The following is an 18,808-nucleotide window of genomic DNA, read 5'->3' on the forward strand; positions in this document are numbered from 1 at the left end:
GCAGCTGGGTATATATGCCTGGAGTTATAAATTTGGGAATCATTAGCATACAGATGATACTTAAAACTTAAGAGTGGATATGATACCAAGGGAGTGAGTACAGCTAGAAAATATAAAGGCTCAAGCACTGATCCTTGGAGCACATTAACAAGTCAAAGAAATGAGGAGGAATCAGCAAAAGAAAATCAGTAAAGTAGAAGGAAAACCAGAGGTATGTGGTGTCCTGAAATTCTAGTGAAGAAAATGTTTCAAAGAAAAGAAACAATCACCTATGCCAAATGTTGGTGATAGGTCAAATAGAATGAGGCCTGAAAAATGACCACTGGACTGGATTTAAGTAAACAGAAGCTATTACTGACTTTATAAGAGCAGTTTCAGTAGAGCAAGGAGGGCAAATGCCTGACTAGATTAGAATGGGTTCAAGAAAGAATAGGAGGAAAGAAACTGAAGATAGCACAGACGCTCAACTTCCCTGAGGTGTTTTGCTGAAAGAGAAGAGAGAAAATATATTGGTGCTAGTGGGAGAAATAGTGTCAGAGAGAATTTTTTAATAAGAAGAAAAATATTTGTATGCTGATGAGAAATATCCATCTAAGAAGGAAAACTTAATGATGCAGAAGACAGAATTACTAGAGCAACGTCCTTAACAGTACAAAGGGAGTAGGGTCCTTAAGACATTAACAGCCCAATAGACAGGCCCTTTGCAGGGAGCACAGACCTATCTGTGTTCAAAGTTAGGAAAGAAGTTAGACCATATGACTGCAGACACATGTGAGGGAGCAGATTTAACAGATGAGGAAACTGGGGCACAGACTTGCCCAAGATAACACAGCAAGTAAGTGCCAGAAGTTGGATTTGAACACAGGAAATGGAACTGAGAAAGGATCAAGATCATGGAAACATGCCCATGTAAATATTAGATCTTGTTAGTTAAAATACAAGCAGAAGACACAGCCTTAGCAGTATCCTCCCACTTCAGTTCATAAACTGTCAATATGTTTTTTTATTCTCTCTCCATTGCCCCCATCACAAAATTTCAGGTAAAGAAAAGGAAGTAGAGACTCACCTCAAGAGATTTAGTACACCATAGCCAAAGGTAAAGAACTGAATTTTGTTGATTAAAAAACATCTCCAGAGATTCCTTTATTTTCCTGCCTATTTCCATGAGGGGGTAGCGGGGAGGTAGACAGGGGGTAAAAAAAATTTTAAAGCATTTCTTCAATTAATAAATAAATAAATAAAAAGTAAATTTCTGCCCATCTTAGATAATCCCTAATAAAAACTCCACCCTACATACTCAATTCTGAAGATTTAGGACAATTCTAATTCTCATGTATTGTGATGGCATATCCGGCTATTTCTCTTCATAGCCTCCCTATACAATAGAAATATAGGAAGAGTACAATAACAACTTTTCTTATTAGCCACAGCAGAAAAGATAGAGTCCTTATAAAATTCTTAATGACAAAAATAAACATAAAAGAATTTTAGACCTGAAGATATCCTTAGAAGATCTAATCCAGGTACAGATAAGGAAATTGAAGCAATCAACAAGTAAATGGCTTGCCTGAACCCATACCAGTAATCAGTAGGAGAACCACACTCCATGAGTTCAAAATTCAGAGTTCTTCAACCTACAAACAACATACCCAGCTCTATCTGAGTCACATAGTAGTCAAAAAAATAGTCTTCTATCCCTAAGGTCCTAACATTTATGTGTAGACACAGAGATCAAAAGTGGAAAAAGCTGGGGATGTGAAGACCACCTAACAACTGGGTGGTTAGGCAATAGTGGTTTTAGATAATTTACTCAGGTACCCTAATGCTGGTCCTCTAAATGGCCTTTTTCAATCCTCAATCTTGAATCAGGAAATGGTAAGTTGATTGCTGACCAAACAAAAATACAATCTGTTTAACTAACTTAAAAAAAATAAAAGGAGATAGAAGGGTGATAGTTCTCAAACTACTAGTATGTTGCTATTTTCTCACAATTCTATACAGCATTGCTCTCTCCAAAGAAAAAGTTCCAACTAACTTAGAGCTCTGGCTTTCTGGTGTTTTTTTTCAGGGACTGTGCAACCTAGCTAAGTAAGGGCACTATAACAATATCAATTAGTCCACCGGAGTACCTAGTAATGTCAGCTTTATAATGTTAACTAATTATTATATATTAGGCAGAAAAAAAAAAAAAAAAAGACCAGTAACTTTTACTAGAGAAGAAACAAGGATGTACATAGTGGCAAACATGAAAAAAAAAAGGCATTTCTATTTTCAGAGAGCTTACTACAACTTCTACCTCAAATTTTAGAAACTGAGACTAGAAAAAGAATAAGTCTAATACAGGTAACTAAAAACAGCTATGGTAATAAAAATTTAATTGTACAAATCCACAGGGACAGTAATTTATGTTCTTAAGAACCTGATCTAGAAAAAGCACATCATATTGGCAAACATCAGCACTACAAGAACCCTGATCAGTTTTCATTCAGGGTAGCCGAAAAGATTTCCCTATAAAATAATTAGTCACAGAAATATAGGTACAGTTATTTAGCTCTTCAGTATAGTAACGAAAGGCAGGTTATTTAATCATTTGCCAGCATCCTAGTACAGATAATGGTAGAAAAGATTACCACATTATCTCATTCCTTTTATACTATTTTTCTCACGTTTTAATCACATCACAGATTCTTTGGCATTTGCCAAAAGTAGACCTAGGAAAAAGGCAACACTTCTCAATTTTGGGTACTGACTCCATAAAATGCCTTATTTCCTAATAATTGCATGTCATATTTTACCTAAAAGACTTGTACCTAGTATGGAACTAAACACAGAGTAAGCACTCTTTATTTCTGATTCCAACAAAATCAAAATGTTTCACTGAAAATGTATAATTGTCATATAGTTAAGTTGACAATTTTCAATTTATAAAACTGCATATACTCAAAGGTTTAAAACATCACATATAAAGTTATCTTAGAGTTGCCAACATCACCACCATAAGACAAAACTCTGCAACTGTACCCTCCTCTCTTGATATCGTAGCACATTTTAAAGACTGTAGCACAAGGGATTTAAAATATTAAGAGTATCACAACTGGAAAATTAGTCTAACAAGAAATAATTCCTTCTAGAAAATACTGCATTTTGAGAAAAATAAACCTGTAGCCTCATTTTTGCATTTCACATTTGTATTTCAACATCTTGATTCGATTAATATTTGATACAATATGAAAAAACCTGACCTAAAAGAAAAATTATTTGACTTTTTAAAATGCAACTAAATGAAAAATATATTTAGCCTCAAATATGGATATTCTGAAATGACCTATAATCTGAAGTATTGAATTGTTTCATAATTTTCTTAAGAAAATAATTAATATCTAATTTTTAAAGGGGGTAAATCACTTTCTGTTGATAGTTAAATACATTTAGGGACTATTTCTAATGTTTGTAGTAGTAGCCATATTCATCTATTACACTCAGTGGATGATCTCATATTGTTCCTTTCCACGAAGCTTAAGACCCAATCAGCAAAACTGAAAGAAGACCTTAAATCTATTTTCAGAACCCTTTTTCATATGTAAATGGATAAGAAAATATTCCAGGTACAAAATAAAATGCTTCAAAACTATGCTTTGAAGAAGATGCCATTCGTGCTATGAAGCACTGGACCTTTCCTATATTGCTGGTAGGATTACATATAAAAGTTTAAAAAATGTACCTACCCTATTACTCCGTGATTCCATTCCTAGGTATTAGACCAAAAGAAATGAAAACATTTGTCTCCCAAAATACTTGTACAGTAATAGTTATAGAAGCTTTATTCACAATTTTGAATATTCACAGTATTCAATGGAAACAAAGCAAATGTTCATTAATGGGAGATCAAATTGTAGTATGTTCACGTGATAAAATACTACTCAGGGATAAAAATTTTTAAAACTACCAATATTTACAACATGGATAAACCTCAGAACATACTGAGCAAAATAAGCCAGGTATAAAATACTACTACTGTTTGATTTCATTTACATAAAATTCAAGAACAGGCAAAACTAGTCTATGGTGACAGAAAATCAAATTAGTACTTGCCTCTGAGGGTTGAGAATTAACTGGAAGAGGACACACACACACAAAAAGTGATGAAAATAGTCTATATCTGGACAGAAATGGTAATTACACAAGGATATATGAATCAAAACTCAGTAAATTATATAATTAATATCTGTGCAATTACACTGTAAATAAATTTTTACCTCAATAAAAATAAAATTTGAAAAGATACCCTTAATAGAAAATTTTAAATTCTGAAATTTAATTGTTATAATTTCTTTACATAGGTCTGCGTGTAGAAGAATCAACATCTAATAAAGATGCCTGCAGTTACTATGTGCTTATAAAAATATACTCAAATTTACTTAGAGTATATTCCTATAGAATGGAATTTTCAAAATATCTGTACAATTGTTATTGAACATTTTAAAATTCTATTCTACTCTCCACAAAGCTATCAGTAAAAAGTCTTTGAAAAACCCAACTCCTTCTCTTCTGCAACCCAGCAATGAATTCAGATGACAACTTCCTTAAGTGTGCCCTAACTTCATCCTCTTAGAATCTGAATAAATTAATCCTAGGTACAATTTAATAAGTAGTTCCTATTTAATCATTAGGTCATAATACCCTAGTACAAGGAAGTTAAATAACTACTTCCTCAAGGCTACCAAATCCAAGATCAAAACTCAGTTATCTGGCTCCTATTTTAAGAATTGCAGTAACAAGATTACAGTGCCTCATCAATCATTTTAGTAAACAATCAGAAATAACCCAAAATATCAAGTAATATTTTAAAATATTCTACATTGGGACCAGAGAAGCTTAATAATTATACTAAAAGTTGAATTCAATATTTGGGTAGGAAATTTAGAAAATAGACTAACCTAAGGGTAGCCGCACAGTACAGAAACAGCCAAGTCCAAGAACCACACCATGTACAACCAGTCTCGAAAATGGCATAGAAATGGCATCAAGAAACCCCAATCACAAAGATATGAATCTCTTAAGCGGGTAGACCCAAGTTTATGAGGAACATGCGCTTTGCCAAGAAGCACAGCAAAAAGGGCCTGAAGAAGATGCAGGCCAACAACACCAAAGCCATGAGTGCACATGCTGAGGCTATCAAGGCCCTCATAAAGCCCAAGGAAATCAAGCCCAAGATCCCAAAGAGCAGCACCACAAGCTCAGTCAACTTGCCAACATCATTCATCCCAAGCTTAAGAAACGTGCTCATGCCCACATAGCCAAGGGTCTGCTGGCCAAAGTCCGAGGCCAAGACTCAAACCAAGGCCCAGGCTGCCCCTGCAGCTCCACTTCCAGCTCAGGCTCAGGCTCTGGCTTACAAAGGTGCCCAGGTCCCCATGAAGGCTCCAGAGTAGAAGCCTCTGTTTGCCAACGCGAGGATGGAAGGACTGGTGTGAGTCCCAGGCTGCTGTCTGCATTGGGCTAGTGTCCTCCTGTGCTATTTGTAATAATAAACCAGAGGCAAGATCTGTCAAGAAAAAATATACACTAACCTTAGAAGACTTCCTCCGGCTTCTTCTTGTCCAAACTACCACCAGTTTATCTGGTTGCCTGCCAAACAGGAAAAATATTAAATATAATTTAAGTTATCTTATATCAAATTAATAAAGTTTGATTCTAGTATATTTAAAAAGATAAAAATCTCATATGCTTTAGGCTACATAGAGCAGTTACTTTTACAATAAAGCTCTGTAGATTATTCAAATACAGCAGATGTTGAATGCAGATAGAATCTAATTTAAGTGATTAATATTTCGTCCACACGTTTTTCTAAAAATACTTTAGCAAGTTAATTCATTGGAACAAACAATGTAAAGTAAAATAGTTAGAACCAGTGACTATTTTTTAAAAAGCACATCTATATCTTCTCCAAAAATTAATACTATACTTCTAACACAGTATCCAGTTTAATTTCGAGAAAATAAGCATAAAAATGGCACTTCCAAAATAATTTAAATCTATGGGTTACACTATTTTTGCATCTTTATATCTTATGAGCAATGGTTACAGTTTTCAACGTTTTTATAATCAATCATCTCTGCTATCTTCATAAAAATAATATAGTACTGAAAAATAGGCAAGGTACATACTATTATTCTAATTCTATAAGCTTACAAAAGTGGCAAAGTTAACTACTTGAAAGCTCTGGCAGAACCAAGATAAAATACAGGTCTCCTAATTCTCAGACCTCTCTTCTTAACTTTTTGCCGATATAACATAAACAAGAAAACAATAACAACAAAAAATCTTTACATTTTCAGCTGAAACTAAGTTCTGTTTAGCGCTTACGGAAAACATCAACACTATGATTATCCGTTATTTTCCGTTATTTTCCTTAAATTTTTATTTTTAAAAATTTTAGATAAAAGCTTTTTAACCAAGAAATGAATGATATAATCATTTGGTGGCCTTCACCACTTTCTATGTTTCCTTCATTTACCCTTACTATCAGCAGATAACCTGTCCTACTTCACTTAATTAAATACGTACATATACATATATACATAAAAGACCACCAGTCATAACTCCTTACCCAGTAATTCACCTATACACCTGTCCAAAGAGAGAGTTGTCCAATAAAAAATATTACAGAGGAACTGACTCAGAATGTAGCACAGAGAAATAAAGTGATAAAAATACTTAAAGTAAAAGACATACAAGACAAATTGAGAAGTACATACACCTAATACATAGTCCCACAGTTTAGGACAGTGGGAGGAAGAGGAAATACTGAGGAGAAAGGCAAAGAACATTCCAGACTTGAAGAAAGGTAGATGTCCATAGATAGAAAATTTATATTAACAAATAAACAGGATAGATAAAAATTAATCTACCCACTTTGCAAATTTAGAACAGCATAAAATAAAGAGAAAATTCATAAAAGGAAAAAAAGACAAGTTATCAACAAAGGAATAATTATACTGACAGTAACTTCTCATGAGCAACAACAGAGCCCAAAGGACAATGAAGCTAAAGGTCTTCAAGTTGCTAAGGGAAAGGAGTTGCCACCTTATAGTTTTATCCTAAATGTGGCTAAATCACATTTAAGAAATGGTTTTACATAACTATGTACACACCTGAAATTAATACAATACTGTATGTTAGTTTCATTTTAATAAAAAAATTTTTAATGATTTTAGGCATATAAAGACTAAGAGTTTACAGTGTATAGATCCCAGCTAAACAAGGGAAGGAATATGATTTAAGAGGCAACATAAATATGGTAAAATGATAATACTTGCTTATTTTAGATGGTAGAACCTGAAGAAAAGCTAGACAAAAAAACAAGAGGAAGGTTCCAATTAAACCATTTGGCTAAGGAGCCATCTAAACAAATACACAATGTTTCTGATAATTATAGGGAACCAACATGGTATAAACGTGGTAGTTCTCCATCCAAGACTAAGCTTAGTTCCTGACCTAGTGTCAGGCTTTAAAGACAATAATTGAAAACTAAAACCAGTAGCTTGCTTTGGTCATTCTTCCCTGAGTGAGATGCTGGGAGCAGTAGCCAGATGCAGAAGTGAAATAGAAGAAAGCATCACAGTGTTAATCTAAGACTCTATACCAGTGGATAAACAAACAAAATCTGAAAATGAAAAACAAAATCTTGTTCAACACACAGAAAAGTAGAAGAGGACAAATGATAGTGAAGATGGGGAGCGGTACAGCAATATGACAGATGAAGCTGGAAAGAGGGTATTATCAATGCTGGCAGCTTAACTGTAGAAGAACTGAGCAGTCAACAAGTCTAAGCTACCTCGTCTGATGTGGCTTGCTGGAACATTTCACCTAGATTACAACATTAACCTTTTTATATGATCTTATCTTCAGCCCTACCTCACCTCTTCACTGTATTTCTATGATATTTCTTTAGAAATGCTACCGAATCTTACAGCTTTTCTTTGTTTAGGGCTCCTATATTGAAGGTACTACAAAGTGCCACTTACAGTTTGAATTTTGACAGATTTATTTGACCTAAATAGCATTCTGCTTTATTTTCGTTTGAATTTAAACTTTATAAACCATTTGTTACATAAATCTCTTAAACAAGGTCCATGCTGTCCAGATTACTAGAACCTCTAACACTACTAGCTGTTTCACACCTGACCGGCTTCATCCTTTAAGATGTTCCATCTATAACCTGTATGCAGCTGACTCTGTGACACTCAGGCATCCATATCCCCAAACATGGTTTATAAAGCATGTCACCATCTGACTCTAACCTACTTTTCTAACTGTATAATCTGCAAACAATCTCATAGACATCTTGCCTTCCAACCAATCCCTGGACATTTATTCATTCCATTTCTTCACATCTTTGTATGTTATAACCTTTTAAACTTCCTCTTTCCTCCCCTCTTCTACCTGATAAACTTTTTAAAATAATTTTTTTTATTTTTCAATTACAGTTGACATACAATATTATATTAGTCTCAGGTGATTAGACATTTATATAACTTAAAGTGATCACCCTGATAAAACCAGTACCCATCTGAAACCATACATAGTTATTACATTATTGACTATATTCTCTATGCTATACTTTATGTCCCCATGACTATTTTGTAACTACCAATTTGTACCTCTTAATCCCTTCCTCTGGTTCACCAATCCCCCCTCCAATTTGGCTACCATCAAAATGTTCTCTGTATGTATGAGTTTATTTCTATTTTGTTTGTTCATTTATTTTGTTTTTTTAGATTCAGCATATAAGTGAAATCATGCAGTGTTTGTCTTTCTGACTAATTTCACTGAGCATAATAACCACCAGGTCTGTACATGTTTTTGCAGATGGCAGGATTTCATTCTTTTTATGGCTGAGTTATGTTCCACTGTATATATGTACCATTTCTTCTTTATCCACATTCATCTACTTATGAACACTTAGGCTGCGTCTATATCTTGGTTAGTGAAAATAATGCTACAATGAACATATAGATACATGTCTTTTCAAATTAGTGTTTTAGAGTTCTTCAGATAAGAACTCAGAAGTGAAATTACTTTGTCTCTTGTTATAGCCTTCTTTGTCTCTTGTTATAGCCTTTGTTTTAAAGTCTGTTTTGTCTGGTATTTCTTTTTCTGTCCCTTTACTTTCAGTCTGTCTTTCGATCTGCAGTGGGTCTCTTGTAGGTAGCATATGTAAGGGTTTTGCTTTCTTATGCATTCGGCCACCCTATCTTTTGATTGGAACATTTAACTCATTTACATTTAAAGTCATTGTTGATAGATATATAGTTATTGCCATGTTAATTTTCATATTTTTATCTTTTTCTTCTTCTTCTTAAAGAAGTCCATTTCATACTTCTTGTAATACTGGTTTAGAGGTGATGAATTCTTTTAGCTTTTTCTTGTCTGGAAAGTTCTATCTGTCTTTAAGATTCTATATGATTGCTTTGCTGGGTAGAGTAATCTTGGTTGTAGATCCTTGCTTTTCATCTATGTATATTTCATGTCTATCACTCTGGCCTGCAAAGTTTCTATTGAGAAATCAGCTACAGTCTTATTGAGAGCTCCCTTCTAGTTAACTGATTTTCTCTTGCCGCTTTTAAAATTCTCTCTTTGCCTTTAATTTTTGGCATTGTAATTACGATGTCTTGGTGTGGGCCTCTTGAGTTCTCCTCTGCGCTTTTTGGCCTTGTATCTCTATTTCCTTCGGCAGATTAGGGAAGTCTTCCACCATTATTTCTTCAAATAGGTTTTCAATTCCTTGCTCTCTCTCTTCTCCTTCTGGTACCCCTTATAAATGTAAATGTTGGTTGTTGGTGCATTTGATGTTGTCCCAAAGGCCCCTTAAACTATCCTCATTTGGGGGAGATTGTTTTTATTTTTCCATTCTAATTGAGTGTTTTCTGCTACTTTATTTTCCAAATTGCTAATTTAATCCTCTGCTTCATCTAATCTACTGTTGATTCTTTCTAATGTATTCTTCATTTCAGTTATTGTATTCTTCATTTCTCACTGGTTCATTTTTGTTTTCTATCTCCATTTTTATGTTTCCTGTCTCTTTGTTGAAGTTCTCACTGAGATCACTAAGCATCTTTATAATCAGTGTTTTGAACTCTGCATCTGATAGATTGTTTATCTCCATTTTGTTTAGTTCTTTTTCTGGGGCTTTGTTTTGATCTTTCATTTGAGACATGTTCCTTTGTCTCATCTCCTCATTTTGGCTTCCTCCCTGTGTTTGTTTCTATGTATTAAGTAGAGCTTCCATGTCTCCTGGTCTTGGTAGAGTGGGCCTTACATAGTAGGTTCCCATGGGGCCCAGTGGTGCAGTTTCCCTGGTCACTTGAGCCAGGTGCTCCAGGTGTGTCTCTTGTGGGGGTTGTATGTGCTCTCCTATTCTAATTGAGCCTTGATTGCTGTTGGCATGACTACAGTGGAGAAGCAGTTGTGCAGGGGCTGACCCTAAGGAGCAGGATTCACTTTTGCGGGGCTCTGGTGCCTACTGAGTCTGCCGTTTGGGTATGTCGTTTGTAGAGGTGGTTGTGTGGTACTCTGATGTGACCTCAATCTGGCCACTGGGAGTGTTGGCCAAAGTTAGCTGATGTCTGTGCCCTGCCCAGGGCAACTTGGTATGAGCTACAAAGTGATCTGCAGGTAGTTTCCACTTGTGCTGGGCTTGGAGGTGACTGGGAGAGGCTAAGCTGTGAGCTGAGGCCAGATGCTGCTAGTGCTGGGCTTGGGGCTGCTCAGCAAGAGGCACGGGGAATGCTGAGGCCAGATGGCTGCTTGTTTGGGGTTTGTGAATCTTTGAGATATTTTAGGAGAGTACACAGCCGGAGCCAAGCCAGGCCATTTGTATGGAAAACCCACGGGAAGTGGCTTGGAGGGCCTGTTAAGTTGGGTGGGGTTGGGTGGGGTCTCGTGGGGTCTTGAGGAATCACCAGGGCAGGGGGAAGAGTGTTGGCCTGGTTGATGGAGACTTGGGTATGGTGTCTACCTGAGCCTGTGTGTGTAAGCTGGATGGTGGGAGGGCTCAATAAAAGAATAATAGATTCTGCCAGCTCTTCTGTCTTCGAGAAAGCTGCATTTCCTGCCCTCACCCTGAAGCCAGACAATTCATTTCCTACCTGTATGTCCTTGACACCTTTTGAACTGTTGACTAGCACTGGAACTCAGAGTAAGTCTGTCAGTGAGTAAGTCCATGTATGGGTCCTTTAAGAGAGACACCTAGGACTCCAGTCTCCATCCATCTTGCTCAACCATAATCTCTGTTGTTTTTCATAGCCAGAAGTTGTGGGGACTTTCTTGCCCAGCACTGAAACCCTGGAATGAGGAGCCTAGTGTGTGGCTGGGACCCCTCACGCCTCAGGGGGAACCTCCACAGCCAAGATAGCCCTCCCTATTTTTAACCACTACACATAGGTGTGAGACCAGCCTATTGTCTCCATCCCTCCTACCAGTCTCAATGTGGCTTCTTCTGTATATCCTTAGTTAAAGGACTTCTGTTCATCTAGACTTCAGGCAATTCTAATGATGGCTGTTCTGTAGTTTAGTTTCAATTTTGAGGTGGTTATGGAAGGGGGTGAGCACAGAGTTTATCTATTCCATCTTGACCAGAAGCCCTGATAAACTTAATCCATCACTTTCTCTGTGAAACCTTGGTCATTTCTCATTTCATTTCCACCTCTTCCCATATCCCAAACTTCAGGCAGAGTTAACTGCTCCTTCTACTACATTTCCAGTAATACCTGAGACACACCTCTATCTTAATATTCTATATGCTCTGTATTACAATATTTATTTTTATCTCCTCTACTAGACTGTGTTCCTTTATCAACCATATCTTATTTATCTTTGTATCCCCAACAACTAATAAGAATCGAGTACAAAGTTGAGAATTAATGACCATTTGCAACTGAATGAACCTTAAGTTTCATCTGAGGATTCCCAATTGGTTAATTATAATTGATGAGGTCCAACTAAAGCCAGTAGCTATATAATACATCCTCTCTGCAGCTTGTTTGAGCTCTGCAGGGATCCTCACCTTGGTTACACATTGGAACTTCCTGGGAAGATTTTAAAAATACTGATGCCTAGGTTCCACCACAGAGAATCTGATTTAACTGGTCTGGTGTACAGATTTTTAAAAGTCCCAGAGGTGATTCTAATGTGCAGTTAAGGTTGAGAACCACTATGTTGTAGCAAGCGGTAAGTAATCTCCACACCTTCTGACTTAAAACACTGGTGAGGCATTAGTTGTGATGACAGTAAGGGTGTCTCCCCGCCGCAACATCATTCTAGTGCCACCTGCACTGTTGCCTCCTTCTAACTCAGCTTCTCAGCACCTCCTCAACTCATTCTAATCTCAGTACTTCGGAATAGGGAAGCCTTTTACCATAAAAAAATCAAGAAGGGTAGTCTCCTAATCAATATGCCTGAAGTTCTAAGAATGTAAATAGAACATAAATTACTTATTTGAGAATTCCCACAGAGACTGCTGTTTTTGTGATTCTAAATCATGTACCATTTTTTAAATGTCTTCAATAGAAATCAACCCACCTTTACATTATCAGGGACATGGTAGAATGTTCTAAAGCAAAACTGCACTGTGAGTTATTGTTCTCAATAGAAGAGTACCAATAACTACACAATTAGCTGACCACAATTACTATTTCAAGCATCCATGATGTACTAGAAAAGAATCATTAAATATTTCCTTATGTGCTTCCAAGAGACCAGGGACAGAGCATCTGCGAGAGTTTTATCTAACTACCAAAGAACCTATAATAGTACAATATTGTCAAAAAAAGTCAAGACAACCTGATAGAGCCCAGTTTTAGAGAGAATTCAACAACACACATTTAACATTTCTATCCCATTATTTAAGTAACCAGGTAGACCTACACATAATACATATAGACATACAACAGACATTATATAGATATATACACACATATATTTCCATAAACATTTTCTTTACACATACACAAAAAACATACAGACGCACTTTTTGTGAAATCGATCTAAAGGGTTCCATTGTACCCTCTACTTTACCACTAGTGAGCCACTATGTATCAAGGTAAATTTAAAGAAAAAAAAATTTCTGGCTTAAATTCAGACTTCTTTATTCTTTTCCACTCTCATGTGTGTCACGGCTGTGAGGTAAGAGTAAAAAAGCCATGAGAAAAATTTGAAAACTGTCAGATGAAAACCAGTCTCATTACTTTCTGGAATCATAATAAACATTCAAATATTTTATTGAATGCCTGTTATGTTTCTGGCACTGTACTGAGCTGGCTGTATGCAAAATTTTGCAATAAGCCCCACCTGACTCTGGCATCCTCCCCTCTATTTGCAGCCCCTCCAATTTCTGGGCCATACTTCCTTGGATATGCAAAGTCAACATGGCACTCCTTTACAGCCCAAACAATAATATGACAAATGCTCTTCAGATCACTTGTTCTTTTTTTTTTTCAAAAAAGAGATTGCACTAAACCTTAGCTAGTTCTAAAACATTGGTTCAGTGACTGTAAGATTAAATGACTCTGATTGGTTAGATATTTGGCTGTTTAAAATGAAATAAGAAATTCAGTAATAGGGTAAAGAATTTGTGACAGGGAACACTTGCCTCCTATCTTCTGACAATCTAGAGGTAGCTAATGTTACCAACTTTAAACAATATTATGAAAGGGGAAGTAATATTTTTTAGCACAGCACTAAACTGACCACCAAAGATTCATGCTTCCAGTCCAAAGCACAGTTGTTAATTCTGGGAGGTATAGCAAAAGTTCCTCATCTCTCACCTTTCCTCCCAACCACCACCACGTATATGCATTAAGATAGCGCCACACGACACTTCTCACCACTAGAATGTGAGAGTGACTGGTATCACTTCTGGAATAAAATGGATAATAAACAAGTATGTCTTCTCCACACCAGTTGAATGGAGAGGATTCTAGAATGCAGCATCACAAGATAAAAGGTGTCTGGGCCCCTGAAAGACTACATGGAAAGCCAATCAACCTGGAATACCCCTGTAGACTGAAAAGTGAGGACCAAATAAACTTTGATTAGGTTAAACCTAATCAGACTTGTGTGTCTACTATAGTGTCTCCTCAATATTCTAGAAAATTCAGTAAATAAAAACATACACATATATAAAAATAAAAGCAGTTGCTGTGCAGTTGCTATTTTGTAGAAGATTACATTGCAAAGTGCGGAGACCAAATTTAACCTTTTTATGTCCTATAAAATTAATGTTTCTCATGATAAAAGCAACACTTCCAAACTTAGTAATTAATATTTAAGCCTCTGAGCTTTTCCTAAAGTAAAAATAAAGAACAATAAGTCCTCAGAACACAAAAAGTACAACATAGTCCCCTCACCACAGAATCTAGGATATGTTTTCAATGAGAAAAAGAGAACTCAAAATATCATCCTTGAAGTTAATGTGAACAGGCACTTCACTTAAGAACAAGGTTATTCTTTTTAGGGGAAAGAGCTCTTAGCCATAACTGAACATTTCATGGTGAGATACTGTGAATATTGAAACAAAAGGGGGGAAATTGTTTTATCACAGAAATACTCTACTATTTCTCAGGTAATTATTTTTATTCTTTAGTAGATACAACTGCCTCCTATTGTACTACCACTGCTGTATAGCTCCAGTTAATTATACTCCTTTATGCTTACTTCACAAGAGTTTTTCAGCAAGCTGTAATAATTAATTCAATAAGAAAAAATTAGACAAGATTCAGTACGCATATATAGGATATATTTCTTTTCTGCAAAAATGAAAGGACAATTCTAATAATAAGAGATGCAAATTGTTGTTACTTAAAAATACTTTCATTAAATTATATTTTGCAACTTCTTACCATCTTGAAAAGATTTTTACAGTGAGTACTTTTGGTTAAAAATATTTAACTGGTGATAAATAAGGACTTTTGCTGACAGGTATTTCTAATACTACATGTCAGTATTTAGGGACAGCACCATTCAAACTGAGGAAGTACAGTTTGGTATACTTGAGCTGAGTGTACTTTCTGACGGGCCATCAAAAAATACATACATGCACATATACGTATATATATATTTACTGTACTATTCAATAATATAAAGGGCTTATTTTTTTTTAAATATAAAGCTATTTCTGAGATAAATAGCATTATAATCAATCACTGCTGCATCAAGTGTATAACACTGGTCTTCTCAAATGCTTTCTACTTTTCTACTTTCCTTTTAATAGAATCACCCATAATGCTTCCTTTAATTTAGCATTTTATTTACCACTTCTTTTTTTCTACTTCTATTCTAACGAGCCCTACATGTTACTCACATAAATATTAGTATTTCCAAGTTATGTACTTGGCTCCACGGAATGGAAATTAGTAGGAAAAAAATATATCATTCCTCAGCCCTCCTAAATAATCATATTCACCATTTTCTCAGCCCTCCTAAATAATCATATTCAACATTTCCTCTTAACACACTTCTGTAACTGCTGCAATTGTGTGTTTGTATGATCACATTAGTCGGTCTTGTTTCTACTGACTTAAAAGTTCTCAAGAGATTTCCTGGTATTCAAGAAGCATTTACTGGGCGAGAGGCAGAGAAAAAGGGAAACAGAATATGATGGATAAAAGAATCATGTGAAGGCAGAGAGAGCTGGGTGTGAATCTGGTTGCCCTTTTTCTGGTTGTATCATCTAAGCCTCAAGAGATTCCTCATCTGTGAAATTAGAACCTCACAGGACCAATGTAAAAATCAGTTAAAATAACTCAAGTAACACTCCTAGCTTAGTGCCTGTCTTTCAGCAAATTCTCAAATGTTAGCGACCATCTCTTGTCTATGCACAGCACTTCCAAATAGCTTCGTACAATTTGAATAAACAACAAAGGATCATCTGAGGAAAGCTTCTAATATACAAGGCAAGTGGCTGAAAAAGAGAAAAAAGACCTGAAAGGCCAAAGAGAAAAAAGACCTGAAAGGATATTATCACTAATATCCTTAGAAATATAAGATATTGTACCCATGAAAAATATTAAAGAAATATTTAAAGAATAAGAAAGCATTCTGGAAATTGTCATTTTTCATTTAGGAAAGCAAAAATTGAAGAGTTACAAGATAAAGTTGAGGAAGAAAACTGTTTTAAGAAATCTGGTGGAATTCATTATATTTTTATATATATTTAATTTTATTTTATACACTGTGGCTTTAAACACATATAGTTAAATTATTACATAAAATATAAGTAAACATCTGACTATTTCACCTCTATCCTTATTAGTTAGCAAAAAGAAATTTTTTTTAATGGACTTTCTAAGTGGGAAAATGCTGGTGACGGAGAACAATCTTATGTTCAGGATTGCCTTATACTGAGGCATACAAAGCTGAGAGGTTCCAGATAAATAGCCTAGAGGCTGAAAAAAACACCCCAAACTAGTTTCTGCACAGTAAAACAGAAAACAATAGCACTTCTTGATGACTTGCAGGCACATAAATAACACCTATCAATCAGAAGTCTGGCCCTGTGCTTAAAATAACTCAGTTCAATACAGACTACTCATGGCCAAAAAGAAACAGGGCTGAGCTATTTTCAGCTGTAGCCACAGCAAGAAGCTGAGTACATTGTATATATCCAATAGTCAAAAGCTGGATATTTATTTCCAGGGCCAAAGATTAGCACCAATCAGGCAAAACTAGTTCCCCTGGAACTAACGACTTATGCCTCACTCAATTTTTCAAATACAAAGGAGATAACAGACTCTCTGCCACATATTATACTCCCCCATGAAAGAATTACAATTTCATTATCCTTTTTATGCCTTACTGCTGCTTAGAGAATAAATTCAAACTTACTTAAAGCCCTTCTTAATTTGACCTCTACCAATCTTCTAATTTCCAAATTATATGCTACATATAAATTAAACCAGTCATTGTTTTAAGCACCTGTGCTTTTCTTCCTGTCTCCTCTATGCTGCTAAATGTAATAAAATCTTTGGAGGGGTCCTCATCTTACTTGACTTTTTAACACTACTGACACTTGTCCTTTTCATCCTCTTTGCAGGCTCATCATCCTCTACCTGGCCAGGGATTGGTCTCTCAAAACTTGGTCCCACTCTTCTTAGCTTATACCATACATAAAAATTAACTCATAGATCTCAAAAATCAGAAAACCTAAACACAAGTGTAAAACTAGAAAACTCTTAGAAGAAAACATAGGCAAAAGCTTAATGACATTGTATTTGGTAATGATTTCTTAGATGTGACAAAAAGCACAGCAACAAAAGAAAAAGTTAAATTGGACTCCATTGAAATTTAAAACTTTTGTATATCTAAAGACATTAATAAAGTAAAAAGGCATCTCATCGAATGAGAGAAAATACTTGCACCTCATATATATGACAAGGGATCAATACTCAGAATGTGTAAAGAACTACAACTCGACAACAAAAATTCAACCAATTAAAAAATGGGCAATGGACTTTAATAGAAATTTCTCCAAAGAAGATATACAGATGGCCAGTGAGCACATGGGAAGATGCTCAACATCACTAACCATTAGCAAAGAAATCAAAACTAAAATGAGATACCACCTCACATTTATAAGGATGGTTATCATGAAAAAGGAAGGGCAGGGGAAGGAAAAGGAAGGAAGGGAAGGAGGAATAGGGAAGGGGAGAGAGAGAAAGAGAGAGAAAGAAGGAAAAGAAAGAGAAAGAAAAAAAAAGAAAAAGAAAGAAAACAGAATAGAACAAATGCCAGAAAGACACAGAGAAACTGGAACCTTCGTGCATTGTTAGAAGGAATGTAAACTGATGCAGGCACTGAAGAAAATTGTTTGGTGGTTCCCCAAAAAGTTAAACTCATTTTTATAGCAACGTAATTCATAATAGCCAAAAGGTAGAAACCCAAGTGTCCACCGATGGATGAATGAATAAATCTTATCCTGAAATGGATGTAGCATATACATACTATGGAATATTATTCAGTCTTAAAAAAAGAATAAAATTGACACATATTACAAAATGGATGAATCTTGAAGACATTATGCTAAGTGAAAAATGCCAGACACAAAAGGATTATATGATTTTACTTACATTCTACCTTAAAATAGGTAGAAAGTCCCTTTTCTCCTCTCTTCTTGATTGTCTCCTAATGGTAGAAACTAACTGTAAGCCATCTAATATAGTCTGAGAAATAGAATTTGCACAGCTCCAGCATCAGAATAGAATATAGAAAGGTGTATTTGGAGCTAAAAGAATGTTAAAGAATCAATATAGTACTTAATTTTAAAGTTTGGATGGGAGAGAATTCTAGATTCAAAATCACTGTTCCTTATAAATTTAAAGTCATTTGCTCCTTTTCCTTCTATCATCCAATGTTATTCATCCTGAGTCTAATTCCTGCTATCGTGATTTACATAATCCATTAGATGCTCCCATATTTCACTACCTACATAGACCAATTTAAAAACCAACAAATCACTTTTTTATTAATAAAATAGTAAATGATTTAGTAATTAATATATAATATAAAATATACTTTAAGAAAAATAAGATATTGTAGTACTACTTTGCAATCGTCTTTAGTTCATCGAACATTTCATGAACTTCATTAATTTAGTGTTATTCTACACTTTAATGGCCACGAAGTATTCCTTTATAGGGATTGCAGCACAATTTAACCAATCCCCCAAGTGTAGATGTTATTATCATTCAAGCTTTTTTTTTTTTCTGATTTTATTTTATTATTTTAAATGCCAGTTTTTTTCATACTATAT

At 35.3% G+C, this 18,808-nt stretch overlaps 1 protein-coding gene across 10 annotated transcripts in view; it reads right to left on the bottom strand.

The window, feature by feature from the left end:
• EHBP1 (EH domain binding protein 1) overlaps window positions 1–18,808 on the bottom strand; it is a 308,554-nt gene that overhangs the window by 247,584 nt on the left and 42,162 nt on the right. For all 10 annotated transcript variants that reach the window (XM_025045116.1, XM_025045115.1, XM_025045113.1 and 7 more), the window contains one exon: window positions 5,571–5,628. In XM_025045116.1, coding sequence (XP_024900884.1) covers window positions 5,571–5,628 — 58 coding nt within the window. The remainder of the gene's footprint in view (window positions 1–5,570; window positions 5,629–18,808) is intronic.

The sequence above is a fragment of the Pteropus alecto genome, unplaced genomic scaffold (assembly GCF_000325575.1).
Source record: "Pteropus alecto unplaced genomic scaffold, ASM32557v1 scaffold131, whole genome shotgun sequence".
In the NCBI taxonomy this organism is placed as follows: domain Eukaryota; kingdom Metazoa; phylum Chordata; class Mammalia; order Chiroptera; family Pteropodidae; genus Pteropus; species Pteropus alecto.